Here is a 15,611-nt window from a genome sequence, read left to right as displayed (position 1 = left end):
ACGGTAAATAAATAAATAAATAAATATTTTTTTGTCACTGTTAAACTCTCAAATGTTCCACAGGAAAATTCCCATATTGACACAATACAGTATTCTACACTATTTCTTTCCCATATTTTCCACGTTGCAAAAGTTTCACTAAATGTCAACATTTACAAAATCAAATTCACGTTTTTTTACGAGATATAACCTCCCCTTCAGTATTTCTTGACCTATTCAAGTCACTGAATTTAAAAACGAACCACACTTTTCACTTGATTCCAAATTTTTCACAATAAAATCCCCATATTCAAGAGATATTATATATTGGGTAAATATGTTATGATTTACCTCGAGCGTCCACGTTTCTTGAACAATTCGCATTCCTAAAATTCCCCACTTTTTAAATTAGAAATAGCATTCATAATACAGATAGATTTTACATTATATCCTCATTCCACATTACTTGAGTAACTCTACCCAATCCAACGTCGAAATAGTGAAACTAAAATTCACATATTAAGGCATATTTTACATCTCATCATATATCTAGCGATAGAAAATGTTCATTTCAAATTATTATTTCCTGCATAATATATCAACATGTTCACGCTCCAGTCCAGTAAAGGGCGGTAATGCACTTCAAAGCTGATTGCCAACTGCCAATATACACCAAAGAAGAAGAAGTAACTACGCATTACTTCCGGTCAGAACTTCACCGTCGCAGCTAGCCGTCTGCAAGCATGATATTCTACACGAGATATACTTGGAAGTTAGAACTATAATTAAATGCATTTTTTGTTTTTATTACTGTCACATTATTCTGTTAACCAAATAAACTGACAGTGGGTTTAGATTTAATTGTGATTGTCCCTGGCTTATCTGCTGACGTCGTTAGCCTGGCAGCTAGCCTCCTGCAGGGGAACAACAAGAGTGCAATGAAAGAGTTGATGTTTTAATTACGTAAACGTTGCATGTAGGATCGTTCATGGCAACTCGGCACCCCTTCACAGACACGGACACTTCCGATGAAGCAGTGAGGGCGACGTGTGACGATGCCACGGCGTGCAAAAGGTGAAGTTTGTGCTTGCAAACCTGCACTTGTGTCTGTAACTTCCCTTTAATTTGGGAAAGGTTTAATGAGGTCTGCTTTCTAGGTTTGCAATTAGTAAAGGATACTGGAAAGACCCTTACATCCAGTATTTCGTGAGATCTGTTGGTGAGCGGAAGGCGCCTGAAATCAATAGAGGTAAACATTGTTTTTAATGTAACTTGAAATGTTTCCATGATCAGTGACTGTCACGTGATCTAGACTGATTGTTATTGTCTTATCTGACAGGTTATTATGGTCGTGTTAAAGGTGTCAACCATCTTCTTGATGCATTCATAAGGAAAACAGAACGTGACTGTCAAGTAATCAACCTCGGTGCCGGGTTGGACACCACCTTTTGGAGACTTAAGGTCGGTTTGCTCGCCGACTGACGATAAATGATCCATCCATTACTTATCATCTGCAGCAAGCTTTGAGGGAATGCGATCATGGTATGTTTGTAACAGGATGAAGACCTCTTGCCCAAGAAGTATTTTGAAGTTGACTTTCCTACGGTTGTGGCCCGAAAAATACACTATATAAAGTAAGAAAACTAGGTAGTTTTGCCTATTTTTGTCTTTAGATTATTGCATTTGCATTTAATATTTGCAAACTGTTTTTTTTTAAGAATGCGTATTTAAAAATAAATATGCTGTACGTTGTAGGATATATTAGGAAAATATTTTACTGTTGATCTGCTTGGTGCCATCTGAGAGATTTTTTGAGTTGGTAAAAAGTTTGTGAACTGCAGTCACAGAAAATTTATTAGAATAAATATGGCGATGTTGTGAACATTAATACAAGGCTTATACAAACTTGCATATTGATTTGAGCTACAGCACGGTTATATTTTTGCATTGTAATGTTGATTTTATTTAACTAGGACCAAACCACACTTATCCAAGCCCATCATCGAAACCCATTCGACAGATTCCTTGCTACTAGGTAAACCTCAAAGTGTGACACCTCACTGGCTTTCAACAAATATTAGCAAGCACTACTCGTGTGCCTTTTTTTTCTCAGACGCCCACAGCCTCGACTCCGATCGATATTGTATCATCGGCGTGGACCTCCGAGACGTAGCTACTTTGGATGAGAAACTAAAGAAGTTCCATCTTAACCCAGAGTATGTGAGCATGAAATGTGGGTTTCATCTCTATATTGAAGATGAAAATGTTCTCGCGTCCAGAGGCTGATGTTTAATTCCGGCCTCTAGGTTGCCTACGTTGCTGCTTTCAGAGTGCGTGCTGGTTTACATGACGCCAACTCAGTCCTCCAATTTAGTTCACTGGGCTGCGGACATCTTTCACACTGCCATGTTCATCAACTACGAACAGGTAACCATGAGATTCATACAGCGGTACGTTGACTTTCATGTGCCCAGAGTTAAATCCGCCACCGGAAAGGTGTCAGTCAAAACGGAACATGTGTCCGATCAGATGATCTAGTAGTTGCACGTGTCCATGTCCAGGTGAACATGAGCGACCGTTTTGGCCAGGTGATGATTGAGAACCTGCAGCGACGTCAGTGCACACTGGCCGGTGTGGAGGTCTGCCGATCTGTGGACTCTCAGGTAAGCTGATGAAATTTAGGTGTGAAGTGGAGAACCGCTCACTCAGACTCGTCGTATGGCTCCGTTAATGTTTGCAGAAGGATCGATTTCTCAGGTCTGGCTGGGATCATGCCGATGCTCTGGACATGGTGACGGTCTACAGTATGCTTCCGCAGGATGATGTGGCAAGGTAGTTGGCACTCATTTGAAGATCGTGTTGGAAGATCATGCGTCATTATTTTTGTCTCGTCAGACCACAGTACTTTTTTTTTTTTTACTGTTCAAGTAATCCATGTCTGACCTTTGCGTTTCCTCAGAAGACTGTAAATTTTGTCTCTTATTCACTGCAGAATCGAACGACTGGAGTTCCTCGACGAGAAGGAACTGTTGCAGCAACTCCTTCAGCACTACAGCATCTGCTGGGCTACCAAGGACAAGCTCAGTCTGGGTAATGACGCTTAGTTATTTATTTTTTTTGGTGATGTTGTAAACCTACCGCCTGGGTGGATCCTTTTACCAGGCTAGCCGTGTTCTGTTTTGCCAGGTCTGTCACAGTTGGCGTTTTGACCGAAATTCATCCACTTCATCGCTGCATGAGCTGTTTTCTGGATTTCTCATCAAGCAACAAGCCTTGTTGTGAACACTTGCGAAGATTGCCTGGTGTTTCATTTGCTGTCAAAAACCTCAAGGATGGTTTATTTAGTTGCAGACAAGACAACCAAGCCTCATCATGTTTCATTTTTAAATCTAATCATCAATGTTGGATAGGAAAAAGTATCAATTTATTTTTTTTTTAGAATTGTGCCATTTCACTTTTATGTGTTAATTGATCACTACTTCTCATTTTAATAAATGCTCCCCAATAAGATTAAAATGCTAAAGACCTCACTGTACTTTTTTGCATTTGCTTAGGAAGTGTTCTTTTAGCACTGTGAAATTTAACCTGGATGAAATATTTGAATGTCAGTGTTATATATTTTTTTCTCTATTTTAGCTACATTTCATCAACGTGACAGAAATCACAATCATTTTCTTTAAACCAGTAACAGCAGCAGTATGTGGTTTAGAACAGGTGCAACGTTACTATAGCAACCGTAAACTGAACTACTTCAGGCTGCATATTCTATTTAATAAAAAGTTGCAAAATGTACATTTATATCAATTTGTTTGCATATTCGTGTGTCCGTTTAAAACAATATACAAGACATGCATTTCATTATAGTTACATAAAATTTTTTTTTTTTAATTTCTTACAAGAAAAGACATGCAAGATAATTATTTGGACATATCACATTGCGATCGTACAGGACATTTGGGGGGGGAAAGTTTTAAGTAATTTACGAGGCTATTTTTTTCCATGCAACGTAAAATTGTAACAATATAAATAGAAAAGCAGTACAATGTAAGATACATTAATTATAGCAGCACAAAATGGCAATCGTGGATTAAATGTGCGCAACTATCCACTAGAGGGCAGTATGGTTCATGACGTGACAATTCCAATGAAAATCAGATTAGAATTTCAGAAGTGCCAAAAGGTGATACTCTAGTCTAGCGAGAGGAGTTGGAACTAGAACGAGACCGGTGGCGACGGCGGCCGGTTGACCGGGACCTGCGGCGGACTGGAGAGCGTCGCCTTGGCGACCTGAAAGACAGGATAAGAGGTTTATTTGCGGGGCAGCTGCAGGTTGGTGCGTTTTTTCTGCCTGAGCACCGCCGCTCACCGTCTCCTCATGCGAGGGGGCGAGCGCCGCCACATCGGGGGTGGAGGCGGCATTCTGCGGGGAGGTGACATCCTCCGAGGTGGGGCGCGCACTGTCGGAGTCAGGACGGCTATGACTGTAATTTCCTGACCGTCAATCTGTCCTGGGGCGATACAAAAAAAGGAAACATCCACTTAGCCCTCTTGGCTTTACGATGGCCACTACTTTACACGTTTTTATTTTTAAGCATTTTATTGACTTTTTCAAAGCAAATATTTACTGTATTGAATCCTACTGAAAGCGTGGTAAAAATCAAACAAGGCCAGCGCGTTAATTATAATCGATCCAGTCCTTCAAATCCCACCGCACCATCTTGTACCTCCATCCATGTGTTTGAGTGCCTTCTCGGCCTCCTCGGGGGTCTCGAACTCGATGTATGCGTAGCCCTTGGACAGATGAGGGTGAACGCGGTTCATGGGCATGTCAATCATCTTGATCTTGCCATAGGTGGAGAAGATCTCCTGGATGTGCTCCTTCACAAGACAAAGACAACAATTACGCACCTTTTCCAAATCCAAATTAATGTCACTCACTTCTACGATCAATAGTGAGGATATTTCTTCGGCACTTTATAGCTGACGCTTCATTATTTACATTTACCGGAGTGGAAAGAGAAATTATTAATTACTAAAGATTAAATACATAACAGTGATCCACATCCAGTGTCCGGTCTAATCATTTAAGTGGTTCTGTGTGTTCCGACAGACTGCTTAGATCAGGCTGCTGAGCGCTTTTATCCTTTACTCAACTGTCATGTCATCACAAATAAACCATGTGACATCATTTTTCATCGCAAAACCACCATTTGACTTTAAGTCACACCATTTTACAGTCTTCAATGGAAAAGAAAAAAAACACACGTGAAAATTGTCCGAGATTCATACCCTGACCTGCATGCGACAAAGCACTCGAAAGATTGTGACCCTTCTATGTATAGATTTTTTTTTACGTTGAGCCCTTGTACACTTGAGCAACACAAGAGGTTGATTCTTTCTGTGTAGCTCAACCAGAGTTGTCCAAAATATTCACCTTGATGACATTTCTTGTCAGGCGGCCCAGGTAGACCTTGGTGGGTTTTGGAGCAGGACTCCTCTTTCGCCGTTCCCGATCATCTTTCTTGGTCAGTTTGGATCTGTGGTCAATAAACATTCAGTCCTGTAAGTTTCTGCTAAACGCATTGCAATCCGAAAATTCAAATCAGATATTCTCTTCAACGTAACTTGAGTCACTATTTGCTTGGCTTAAAATCTAACAGGGAATTTTGTACTTTGAGAGGGAGCGCCGTCTGTTTTGTCGTTGTCGGTTGGGGCTTGGCGAGGATGATGACGACGAGGATGATGAGCGGGAGCTAGACGATCCGGAGTTTGAGGACGAGCTGGAGCTAGAACCCGAGCCGCTACTGGAACTGGGCCAATAAGTGGGAGGAAAACAATTTTGCTCACAGGTACACTTGAAGGATATCAGGATGCTTTCACAGTTGTATGCGACAACTTCCACATAGGGTCTGACCTACTGCTCCCACTGGGAGCACTGCGTCGTGTTTGGCTCTTCACTCGGCCCTGATCTTTTTCAGCTCCATCTTTCGAGGCTCCTGATTTCCGCTTCACTCCTTGCTTACTCTTGTCATCCTCCTTTTTAGTTGGCGAAGGCGTCCTGTTGGACAAAGACTCTGATTAACTCCCAAAACTGAAATGGGCAAGAGCATATCTGAAAATAGTTGCATAACAACATTAAAAGCATGCAGAAAACGACTCTGAAGAAAATGTAACTTAATGTCAGTCAAGTTATATGGCACAATATTTAAAAAAAAAATGAAAGACAAAGCATGAAACACAATTGACAGAAACGCCTTCATGCAATTAGAATTAAAACATGATAGCAAACTGTGATCACGAAGGCGCTTTTACCAAACGTTATCTTCTCATCATCAATGTTAGCAATAACAAGGTACTTCACATTAACTCAAGAAACACTTCAGGCGGACTCACGTTTTTAAATAAAGACTCATTCCTTAATATTACACTTGCCGAGCTGTATATTTCTCTACGAGGAATAAAATGAAGATATACCAACGGTCACTTACATTTATTCTGCTACACGCGACAATAATAGTCGCATGCTGATGACGTTAGGACGACAAACCCAATCAGGAAGGGCAAAGTTATAGAGGTATAATCCCTCTATTTGTTCTTTCAGGAAAAAGTACTTTCACACAACACTATATTCTTACATTTACGTTTCTAAGAAAAGGAAACCAGCATTACGCAAGTTGATAGTGTTTCATAATTGCTGTTTAAAAATGATCTGAAATGGAAATTAACGACACATTTTCTCCTGACAGATAACAGTCGGTATGATCGTAGCTTTGCACAGACTGTCATTACTGGAACCGTTATTTTGCCTGGCAACCTCAGGCAGGTTGATTAGTCATTCCAAAGGTACGTTCTGCATTGCAAATGCGAAGTTAGCGCAACCGGGATTCACCCTGGTGTTGTGAAGATTACTTTTTGCTTCGCTTTTTTTTTTTGGATTACCATGTCTCACACGAAGCCGACAGGAAATGCGCAAGAGGAAGCAGCTGGCAATGGATCAAGTTCAAAAACACTTGCTCTGACTGTTTGCTCTGCTGCCATTGGAGGGACCTTCCAGTATGGATACAATATTTCGATTATCAATTCTCCCACCAGCTACATCCAGACGTTCATCAATAATACCTACAACGCACGCAGTGGCGCAGCCTTGGCGACCACCCACGTGACTCTGGTTTGGACTCTGATTGTATCAGCTTTCCCACTGGGAGGTCTACTCGGGGCCCTGCTCGCTGGACCAATGGCGGTGCGCTTTGGAAGGAAAAATTCTCTGCTTTTCAACAACACATTTTTGTTAGTAGCTTCAGTTTTGGTTTTGCTGTGCAGGGTGGCAAGATCTTTCGAGATGATCATCCTCGCTCGGTTCCTCGTGGGCGTTAATTCAGGGGTCAGTATGAATGTGCAGCCGATGTACTTTGGGGAAAGCGCACCCAAGCACCTCAGGGGCGCTGTGGCATTTTCCTCCGCTGTTTTCACGGCTTTTGGGATTTTCTTGGGTCAAGTTGTGGGACTGACGGAGGTGTTGGGAACAGAACCTCTCTGGCCCTACTTACTAGCCAGTAACATGCTTCCAGGGTTGATCCAGATGCTGACGCTGCCCTGGTTCCCTGAAAGTCCCCGATACCTGCTCATTGACAGGGGCGACAGGGCAGCATGCGTCCGAGCACTTGAAAGACTCCGTGGTGGCGTGGCTCCAGTTTTGGAAATACAGGAAATACTTGAAGAACAGCAGAAGTATTCAAACCCTGGATCTGCAGCATCTGCAAAGACTCCCTGGTCCCTTTTTAAGGATCCTGACTTACGATCTCAGCTCCGCACGGTCATGGTGGCAAGCAGTGCCATGATGCTCTGTGGCAATGACTCCATCTACTTCTACGCTTCCTACATATTTCTCCAGGCGGGCACCCCTGCGGATAAAATCCAGTACGCCACCATCGGCACGGGGGCATCCGAACTGACCGCTTCTATCCTGAGCAACCTTCTGATTGAACGAGTGGGCCGCAAGTGTCTTCTCATTGGGGGTTACACTCTTATGTCTTGTTGGTCTGTCGTCTTCACTGTCGCCCTCACGCTCCAAAAACAAGGGATGGAAGAAATGCCTTACCTCAGTATGGTGTGCGTCTTCGCCTACATCCTGAGCTTCGGCTTGGGCCCCGCAGGTGTGACCGGCGTCCTGCCGGCGGAGATCTTTGACCAGTCGGCCCGGCCGGCGGCTTACATGATCGCCGGATCGCTAATGTGGCTCAGTCTGTTCCTGGTGGGGATGTTGTTTCCTTTTATCGTCAGCAGTCTGGGTAGTCTCTGCTTCCTGCCGTTCTTGGCTGTGTGTTTGCTGTCGGCCGTGTTTTTAGGGCTCACCGTCCCGGAGACGAAAGGCAAGAGCCTGGCTGAGATCACGGCAGAGTTCGATAGAAAGAACGGACGAAAGATGCGAGCCAAGCAGGTGGATGAGCCGGTGGAGGATCACAACGTGCGGGAGGAAATCACCAGCTTCTCGTCCTTACCGGAAGGTCTTGACGTTGAAGACTGAACTCCGAGGACTGTGGCCATCATTTGCACCTTCAAGAAAATCTGTCAATCAATTGTGTCTAAAAGTCTATGCAGAATTGCTTGATGAATATAATTATTTATGTTGTTTCTGCTTTATGACCTATTTTTTATTTTATTTATTAAATCCCTTGCTGTTGGAAATATCAGAACTGTCACATGACTTGAAATTCCATTTTACTGCAATGATTGTAAAATTAGGAACGATACCCTTCAGAGCATGTTTAAAATACCTCAGCCACGTTTATTGTGTGCACTTTACTACCGGGTAAACTGAGTACTGTATCGTATCATGCCCCCCACCCCCTTTTTTTTTGTGCCGTTTGTTATTTATGAATCATTTCAACGAGGTGACCCAAATACTATCTACTTGCATTTGTGTAATCATCGATAGTGCCAAAGATTTTGCAAGGTTTCTGTTGTTGTTTTCATCTTGCAATGCATTCATCCAAAACACGCTTGTGTGTCACTTTTTAATCTCGTGTTGCCAAATATCAAATATCATATATAATATGCTGTCATTTGAATGGAATGCAAAAGATGCTGGCTCAGCTGCCGCTGCTACTGTACGTTTCCTTGAATGAATCATAATTCAAGAGAGACATTCTGCACGCCAAGATTATTTTTTGGAAAAAACAAAGGATTAGGAAAGTTAAGTCAATAAAAGAAACAAACTACCGAATTCCGGTTTGGCTCATGCATGATGTGCATTTCTCTTCTGTATGTCAATATTGTTCCGGAGAATGCGGATATATTTATACATATTTAGTTGAATTATTATGGAAGGAAAAGGGAAACATAAATATGCAAACTGTGTTTATTAAGTTTGTACCTCACGCAATTAAAATCGATGACCTACCCCGCTGTTGTTTTAATCATTGTGCGACTTTTCCGATATGTCAGTTCTCTTCATTATTTTTAACAATATCCAACCACTTATATTTCATAATTAGGCAACTTCATTGTTAAACTTGACTGAATATGAAGTAATGGAACTGTAATGCAAATTATTTTATGTTTGACAACAAAAGTGACTGAGATGAGAGTTTAGCTTTTATTTGGACGTGATATACACAACCCGCAAAATGATGATGTCATCAAATCATCTCTCAGCTTCACGCTTTTTTTTTGTTTGTTTTATTGGCTTCGTTGTTGCTTTTCTTTTGAAGCGAGGAGTCTAGTTTAAAATGTGGTTGGTTTTATAGAATTAATTCCTACATTTTTTTAAATTTTTTTAGCAAGAAAGGCGTGTTTTTAGGACTCACTTTCCCGGAGACGAAAGGCAAGAGCGTGGCTGAGATCACGGCAGAGTTTGAACGGAAAAATGGACGGATATAGGAGAGTCTGATGAGGAAGGAGGAGGAGGTGGATAAGTTAACGATGCACCTGTGTGGTCACTTTATGCACCAAGATATATTTAGAGAAATTGCGGTTATAGTAATAACCACTGAATGGTGTGTGAAACAATCATCCTTAGCTGTGAATCAATGCAATTGTGAACTGTCATTCTGCTAAAGTGGGAGATTAATATTAATGTGATCAGAATTGCTGGTTATTTTTAATGCAAACGGACTATATATTTTTAGTGCTAATGGGGTGCGCGTCTGCAACGCTCCCCTTTAAAGTTACAGATATAAAGATTTGAAAGATGTATTTGTTTGACGTGTTATTTGCATTTCGTTTGAGTCTTGTGACATACTCTGTGTAGACAGGCGATCAAAAGCACAGTAAACGGATTGATAAGACTGTTAGCCAATCGCATCACCAAAACAGCCCATCGAGCGTGTCGTTGACCAATCGGTGGATTGTTGCGTAAACTTACTCGAGTGACAGTTGCTTTGACGAATCACCGATATGTGTTAAACAAAATTGAGTGCGAAAGCAAAGAAGGCGGGGCTAATGTGTTTCTTCCAGCCAATTGGAACGCTTCCTAGAGTGACGCTTCCTCCCATCAGTTGTTATTGTTTTGCTGCATGGAGCCTGGAAGTTAATATTCATATAAACACTACCGTCGTTGTTTGTCACCGCCAAACGACACATTTAGTATCGTTTATCTCATAGACAGTGTAACGCGATCGGAGGATCGTTCGCTGCCGGTGTTTGCATGCGTACCATCCGGGGCTAGTCGGTCCGGACATTCCTCCCCGGGGGGACTGTGAGCGTGGCGTTTGGAGTCGGGGCAGAAGAGGAGGGGAACGCGAGGGGGGGTGCTCCGGTGTGGATCAAGCCGAGCCCAAGGCCTCTGAGCTCGGCCAGCGAGAGGACAAGGGAAACTGGCGGCTCGGATGGATTCCCAGGACGAAGCGGACGGCGGCCCCGAGATGCTCCGAGGCTTCCTGTGTGCCTCGTTTAACCAGGACACCACGTAAGCAACCTGGAGGCCCTGAATTGCTCTGCACGAATGCAAGATCCTTGACGCACCTACTTGTTGTATAATTACTTTGATAAGCTTTTAGCTAAGTTTGGCGCGATCTATTTCTTTCATTAATATTGATTATTGGTCATTTACACTCCTATCAGATGCATACTCATGTTGAGGCCAAAGGCAAATCTAGTCATGAGGCACATCACATCCGTGTGCAACAAAGACTTTGAATGTTTATATGATAAACCCCCAAAATTTTAATTAAAAAAAAAAAAAAGTAAACATTTGGAATTTCAAGGTCAAGTCCTTTGTTTTTGTTGTTCTATCCTGCAGACATTTGCTTTTCAGATTTCAGAGGTCTAGCTTTTATTTCGTGGTATTTAGGTTTGTTAAACAATTCAGGAAACACGTTTAAAGTGTAATGGAACAGATATTGTTAAGTGACCTTAAAGTGAATAACATTAAGGTGGCCTAACCCTTACTTGAAATGACTGCATCAAGGTTGAGACTTCACCAGACTCAGACAGATTCTTCATTGGAAATGGTTTTCCGGGTCTTTCTTGTAGCCGAGTACAGATGGTACTGCAGGCTGCGTCACAGCTTTTGTTTTCTGTCTGACACATGAATTAATCACACATCACACATTTCTGGAAACAAAAGTGAAGGTAAACCAAAATGAAGCATCTGCTCTTGCCTTCAGTTTTGGGCATGAATTTTAAACTAGCAACTATTACGATCTTTTTTTTTTTTGTATGTGTGTTTAGTTCCCTGTCGGTGGGCACCAAGAGCGGCTACCGTCTCTTCTCAGTCACCGCTGTGGACAAATTGGACTGCATCCATGAGGGAGGTGAGAAAATGCAAAGAGCGGAAATACTTTCACAAGGTGCATTCAGGGACAGACAACAAAACAGGACATCTCAAATGCACTTAGAATGACCTTATGTTTGAAAGAAAAGCACTTAAAAAAAACAAAAAACATCTCATCTTTAACTTGAACTATTGCGCTACGTTATATCTTACGTTTTTCCTCTCACCCAGTGGAGTGTCCCAACGTGTGCATTGTGGAGCGGCTGTTCTCCAGCAGCCTGGTAGTGGTGGTGAGCCAATCCGTGCCGCGGCGGATGAACGTCTATCACTTTAAGAAAGGCACGGAGATCTGCAACTACAGCTACACCAACAACATCCTCTCCGTCAGGCTCAACAGACAGGTAAGCCGGTCGAATCGTCTCTCACCCTCGTTGTGGGTCGGTGACAGCATTTCTCTGTGTTCACGCACTGTCAAGAAATTGCCATTTATAGTTCGTAGTTTCTGTGAGTCAGCAAGCGTGGTCGCTAACTTCACCGTCTGTCTCCCCGTCAGCGACTTGTGGTGTGCCTGGAAGAATCTATTTACATCCACAACATCAAAGACATGAAACTCCTCAAAACGCTGCTCAACACGCCCACTAATCCGTCAGGTGAGCACATGAATGGATGTGAATGAAGAGTTTTGTGCGTTTTAACTCATTTAATCCATGACATATATATACGTTTTCAAAATTGAAGTCCCTGCCTCCCAAAGACGTATTTATACGTCTTATCCTTTTGCGTCAGAGCTCCAAGTTTTTATATCTTTAGAACACAATATTCCGTAGGCCTTGAAAAATCAGTCAAAAGCCAGAAAAAAAAAAAAGCTGGGATTAAATGAGTTAATGTGCTGCGTTAGCCCCAAAGCCCCAGCGAATCGGGAAGTAGTAGTAATGAGGAAAATGAAGCTTCATGAAGAAGTTGTAATATTTTTTTACTCCTCTAGATGGTGTTGTGGGTTTGACGATAAAGGCAAGTGCGATGGAAATGTTTTACATGTCCACTACATCGTTAAACCAAGAGTGTTACTTAAGAAGTAAAAAAAAATATATGTGCTTCATGAAGCTTCATCAGTAATTGGTGTCAAGGAAGTAAGTCCAAGTGACACTCAACTGCGAGACCAATATGTTTGTATTTTATTTTTCTCATCCTCCCTCCTTCCCAGGTCTCTGCGCGCTGTCCGTCAACCACGGCAACTCTTTCTTGGCATATCCGGGCAGCGCCACTCTTGGCGAGATCACGGTGTACGACGCAAACAACCTGGTGAGGCCCCCGTCACCATGACAGCAAAGCAACATTAGGTTAGCAATTCTGTCGATAACATGATTGCTTCCCTTCCGTTTAGAGCACTGTGACGCTGATCCAGGCTCATGCCAGTCCACTGGCGGCGCTCACCTTCAACGCCTCCGGCACCAAACTCGCGAGCGCTTCGGAGAAGGTGAGTCCTTCTCTTCAACTTCTTCCTTCGTGTCCGCCAGCGTGGCCCACTGATGTCTTGTCTTCCTTCCACAGGGAACCGTCATCAGGGTGTTCAGCATTCCCGAAGGACAGAGGCTGTTTGAATTCCGGCGAGGAATGAAAAGGTTAGCAATCATATTAACGGACAGTGGAATCCGGCAAAATCCTTGATGGGATTTGCCGATATACGTTTGGCTATTTAAGAGGCGATTCAAGTAGTGACATCATAGCGATGACTGAAAATATTATGTTGACAGTTTTTGTTCGGTTGGTTCCCTGAATGTGTAATCATTTGTCCTTGTCGTTTTCAGATATGTCAGCATTAGTTCGCTGTCCTTCAGCGCCGATGCTCAGTTCCTGTGTGCCTCCAGCAACACTGAGACGGTTCATATCTTCAAACTGGAACAGCACAGTCCCAGGTTAAAAAAAACTCACATTTCAACTTCAATAGAATATTTCAAACTGTTTGGTTGTATTGTTACTATAAAGCGACCGAGCCCTGCCGCCAATAGCGGAAATCAGGTGTGGTCTATAGATGGTAGCAAACGACTACTTTTGTATAAATGAAGCTACTCAACTCACTTCAAATGACTCACTTGGCACCAAGGTGCCACTAGAGGGCGTCAAAGCACAAGAACAGTGATTAACTCATTCACTGCCATTGACGGGGAGAGAAGCCAACGAATATTTATTTTACATGAGTGAGGTGTTCTACTCGTGACTCCCGTGGCTTTAAGTCTTTCACCCCGACGGCTGTTTTAAAACGGACCGAACACACTGCTGACGCTAGACTCTTCTATTTTAAATAACAATCACACTTGCCTTTCTAGTCGAGAGGAGGAGTCTCCCACATGGTCTGTGTACGTGGGCAAAATGTTCACAGCCGCCAGCACCTACTTGCCAGCTCAGGTGTCCGACATGATGCATCAGGACCGAGCGTTTGCCACCGTGCGACTCAACATGTTCGGACTGAAGAACATCTGCGCGCTGGCTACGTAAGACAGATCATTTTAGGTGAAAAAAAATAAACAACAAAATATAAATCTTTATGTCTGCTTTGGGGTATTTTAATACGACAGGATTCAGAAGCTGCCTCGCTTGCTGGTGGCGTCCTCGGACGGGCATCTTTACATCTATAATGTCGATCCGCAAGATGGAGGCGAATGTATGCTGGTCCAAAAACACAGGTGTGTCTTCAGTGAAAACATTTTACAACACACAAACCACTGAGCTTTGGAATTCAAGTGGTAATTTAGGCCTAACAGTCGCTAGCTGAGTATTATCTAATGTTAGTTCAACTGAAATACATTCTAATTCATTTGGGGTTCTAATGAGAGATGGAGCAATGACATTTCCTTCCACTAGGTGGCAGAGGTTTGCGCGCAAGATTCCCTGCAAATCACTGAACTCTTAAGTCAGATAATTTCTTAAATGTAACCAAAATGTGCTTATTTTGTTAAGTTTGTGTTGTTACGTTATTTTTGTTGAAAATAAAATTGTCAAAAAAGTTTATTCTGCTTGTTTAAAGACACAAATTATTTAATTATCTTATTTAAACTTCCAGTCTTGGTATTGAGTATTAATAGCTAGTTTTAAGTAGTGCGAGGCTTAAAACAAACGCTTTGAACAGTTTAAGGATTTTGAGTAATCTAGCAATAGGATAAATGGGAAAAAAAGAAGTATGAAAACAATCATACAAAACAGAGGTTTAGTTCTTTTTTCTTTTTTTTTTACACATTTTGTTATATTATATCCTACGCTAATTTTTGTCCTAAGTTAACCAAATACAAGTAAAGAATTTAAAGTATTATTTTTCTTGGTTTAATGTATTTTTCTGAAAAAAATTCCAGTGAGCTTTTTGCAGCTTTCAGAGTAAATTGAGAGTGATATTTTTCTAATATAAAATTACGTGTGTGCCTCGGCTCACTAAAGGTTAAGAAACAAACAGTACTTATTACCGCATTCACGCCGTGTCTGCATGGGACCCGGCAGGTTGTTCGACGTCAGCGAGGAGCAGGTGCAACAGAAGTTAGACGAGACACCAGCCGAGGTTTCCAACCAACCCGCCGGCCAATCGTACGCGGCCACCGTGGCTCTTCCTTCCAGCCAGCCGTGCTCTACCACACTCTTAGGTGAGCTATCTGCTAATTGAAACGTTTTGGGATTTTTTTTCTGTTTGACTGGAGAGTCAAAAATCTTGTCCGTCTCCTTTCTTCAATTTCCAGGATACTCGGAGGACGGGGGAGCGCAGAAGGGGGATATCATCCCAGATCACGAGTTGGCCGAGGGCCCCGTTTGTCTGGACGACGAAAATGAATTTCCTCCAGTCAGTACCTAGATTTACTCTCAAAGCCCTGCTCACTTCTGATTCCTCGTTGATTGACGCAGCCATAATGAGGGGGGGGGGGGGGTTGGGGAGTGG

At 42.5% G+C, this 15,611-nt stretch overlaps 3 protein-coding genes, 1 long non-coding RNA gene and 1 pseudogene across 5 annotated transcripts; 3 read left to right on the top strand and 2 right to left on the bottom strand.

Moving 5' to 3' along the window:
• Nucleotides 1–668: 668 nt before the first annotated feature.
• Nucleotides 669–3,771, top strand: lcmt1 (leucine carboxyl methyltransferase 1). The gene is made up of 11 exons (XM_088284485.1): nucleotides 669–1,053; nucleotides 1,137–1,228; nucleotides 1,319–1,440; nucleotides 1,537–1,613; nucleotides 1,953–2,014; nucleotides 2,093–2,195; nucleotides 2,286–2,406; nucleotides 2,541–2,642; nucleotides 2,720–2,811; nucleotides 2,972–3,069; nucleotides 3,166–3,771. The coding sequence occupies exons 1-11, from the start codon at nucleotides 968–970 to the stop codon at nucleotides 3,186–3,188; spliced, it is 978 nt and encodes a 325-aa protein (XP_088140611.1). The 5' UTR covers nucleotides 669–967; the 3' UTR covers nucleotides 3,189–3,771.
• Nucleotides 3,730–7,106, bottom strand: LOC148317483 (uncharacterized). Of its 2 annotated transcripts, none has more exons than XM_088284487.1 (7): nucleotides 6,468–7,106; nucleotides 5,894–6,037; nucleotides 5,652–5,789; nucleotides 5,414–5,516; nucleotides 4,704–4,857; nucleotides 4,346–4,487; nucleotides 3,730–4,266 (listed from the first exon to the last, which is right to left on the bottom strand). In XM_088284487.1, coding segments are annotated over exons 1-7 (777 nt in total). In that variant the 5' UTR covers nucleotides 6,470–7,106; the 3' UTR covers nucleotides 3,730–4,172. The 2 variants fall into 2 exon arrangements, with proteins under 2 accessions (XP_088140613.1, XP_088140612.1); XM_088284486.1 differs by having other exon boundaries at nucleotides 6,373–6,508.
• Nucleotides 6,722–9,379, top strand: LOC148317482 (solute carrier family 2, facilitated glucose transporter member 11 pseudogene; annotated as a pseudogene).
• Nucleotides 9,380–10,447: 1,068 nt separating this feature from the next.
• LOC148317481 (WD repeat domain phosphoinositide-interacting protein 1-like) lies at nucleotides 10,448–15,606 on the top strand. Its single transcript, XM_088284484.1, has 12 exons — nucleotides 10,448–10,885; nucleotides 11,650–11,732; nucleotides 11,924–12,093; nucleotides 12,246–12,342; nucleotides 12,897–12,994; nucleotides 13,077–13,169; nucleotides 13,244–13,314; nucleotides 13,501–13,608; nucleotides 14,020–14,184; nucleotides 14,269–14,376; nucleotides 15,182–15,321; nucleotides 15,415–15,606. The coding sequence occupies exons 1-12, from the start codon at nucleotides 10,806–10,808 to the stop codon at nucleotides 15,525–15,527; spliced, it is 1,326 nt and encodes a 441-aa protein (XP_088140610.1). The 5' UTR covers nucleotides 10,448–10,805; the 3' UTR covers nucleotides 15,528–15,606.
• Nucleotides 12,845–15,610, bottom strand: LOC148317480 (uncharacterized). The gene is made up of 2 exons (XR_015840036.1): nucleotides 13,127–15,610; nucleotides 12,845–12,991 (listed from the first exon to the last, which is right to left on the bottom strand). It is a non-coding gene; the product is annotated as an uncharacterized LOC148317480 (long non-coding RNA).
• Nucleotide 15,611: the final 1 nt, after the last annotated feature.

Source organism: Idiotropiscis lumnitzeri, chromosome 20 (genome assembly GCF_059441095.1).
Source record: "Idiotropiscis lumnitzeri isolate Australia: NSW breed Sydney's pygmy pipehorse chromosome 20, RoL_Ilum_1.0, whole genome shotgun sequence".
Lineage (NCBI taxonomy): Eukaryota > Metazoa > Chordata > Actinopteri > Syngnathiformes > Syngnathidae > Idiotropiscis > Idiotropiscis lumnitzeri.
Note: the sequence above shows the minus strand (reverse complement) of the source record. Positions and strands in the feature narration are given on the sequence as shown.

Excerpts from the sequence above, each read along its gene's own strand:
- lcmt1 (XM_088284485.1), top strand. The coding sequence starts at position 968 with ATGGCAACTCGGCACCCCTTCACAGACACGGACACTTCCGATGAAGCA. Across the intron at positions 1,229-1,318 it reads GGCGCCTGAAATCAATAGAG|GTTATTATGGTCGTGTTAAA; the intron begins GTAAACATTGTT and ends CTTATCTGACAG. Across the intron at positions 2,196-2,285 it reads AAGTTCCATCTTAACCCAGA|GTTGCCTACGTTGCTGCTTT; the intron begins GTATGTGAGCAT and ends TCCGGCCTCTAG.
- LOC148317483 (XM_088284486.1), bottom strand. The coding sequence starts at position 6,392 with ATGAGTCTTTATTTAAAAAC. Across the intron at positions 5,517-5,651 it reads AGACGGCGCTCCCTCTCAAA|ATCCAAACTGACCAAGAAAG; the intron begins GTACAAAATTCC and ends TATTGACCACAG. Across the intron at positions 4,488-4,703 it reads ACTCAAACACATGGATGGAG|GACAGATTGACGGTCAGGAA; the intron begins GTACAAGATGGT and ends GTATCGCCCCAG.
- LOC148317481 (XM_088284484.1), top strand. The coding sequence starts at position 10,806 with ATGGATTCCCAGGACGAAGCGGACGGCGGCCCCGAGATGCTCCGAGGC. Across the intron at positions 13,315-13,500 it reads TTCCGGCGAGGAATGAAAAG|ATATGTCAGCATTAGTTCGC; the intron begins GTTAGCAATCAT and ends TGTCGTTTTCAG. Across the intron at positions 13,609-14,019 it reads CTGGAACAGCACAGTCCCAG|TCGAGAGGAGGAGTCTCCCA; the intron begins GTTAAAAAAAAC and ends TTGCCTTTCTAG.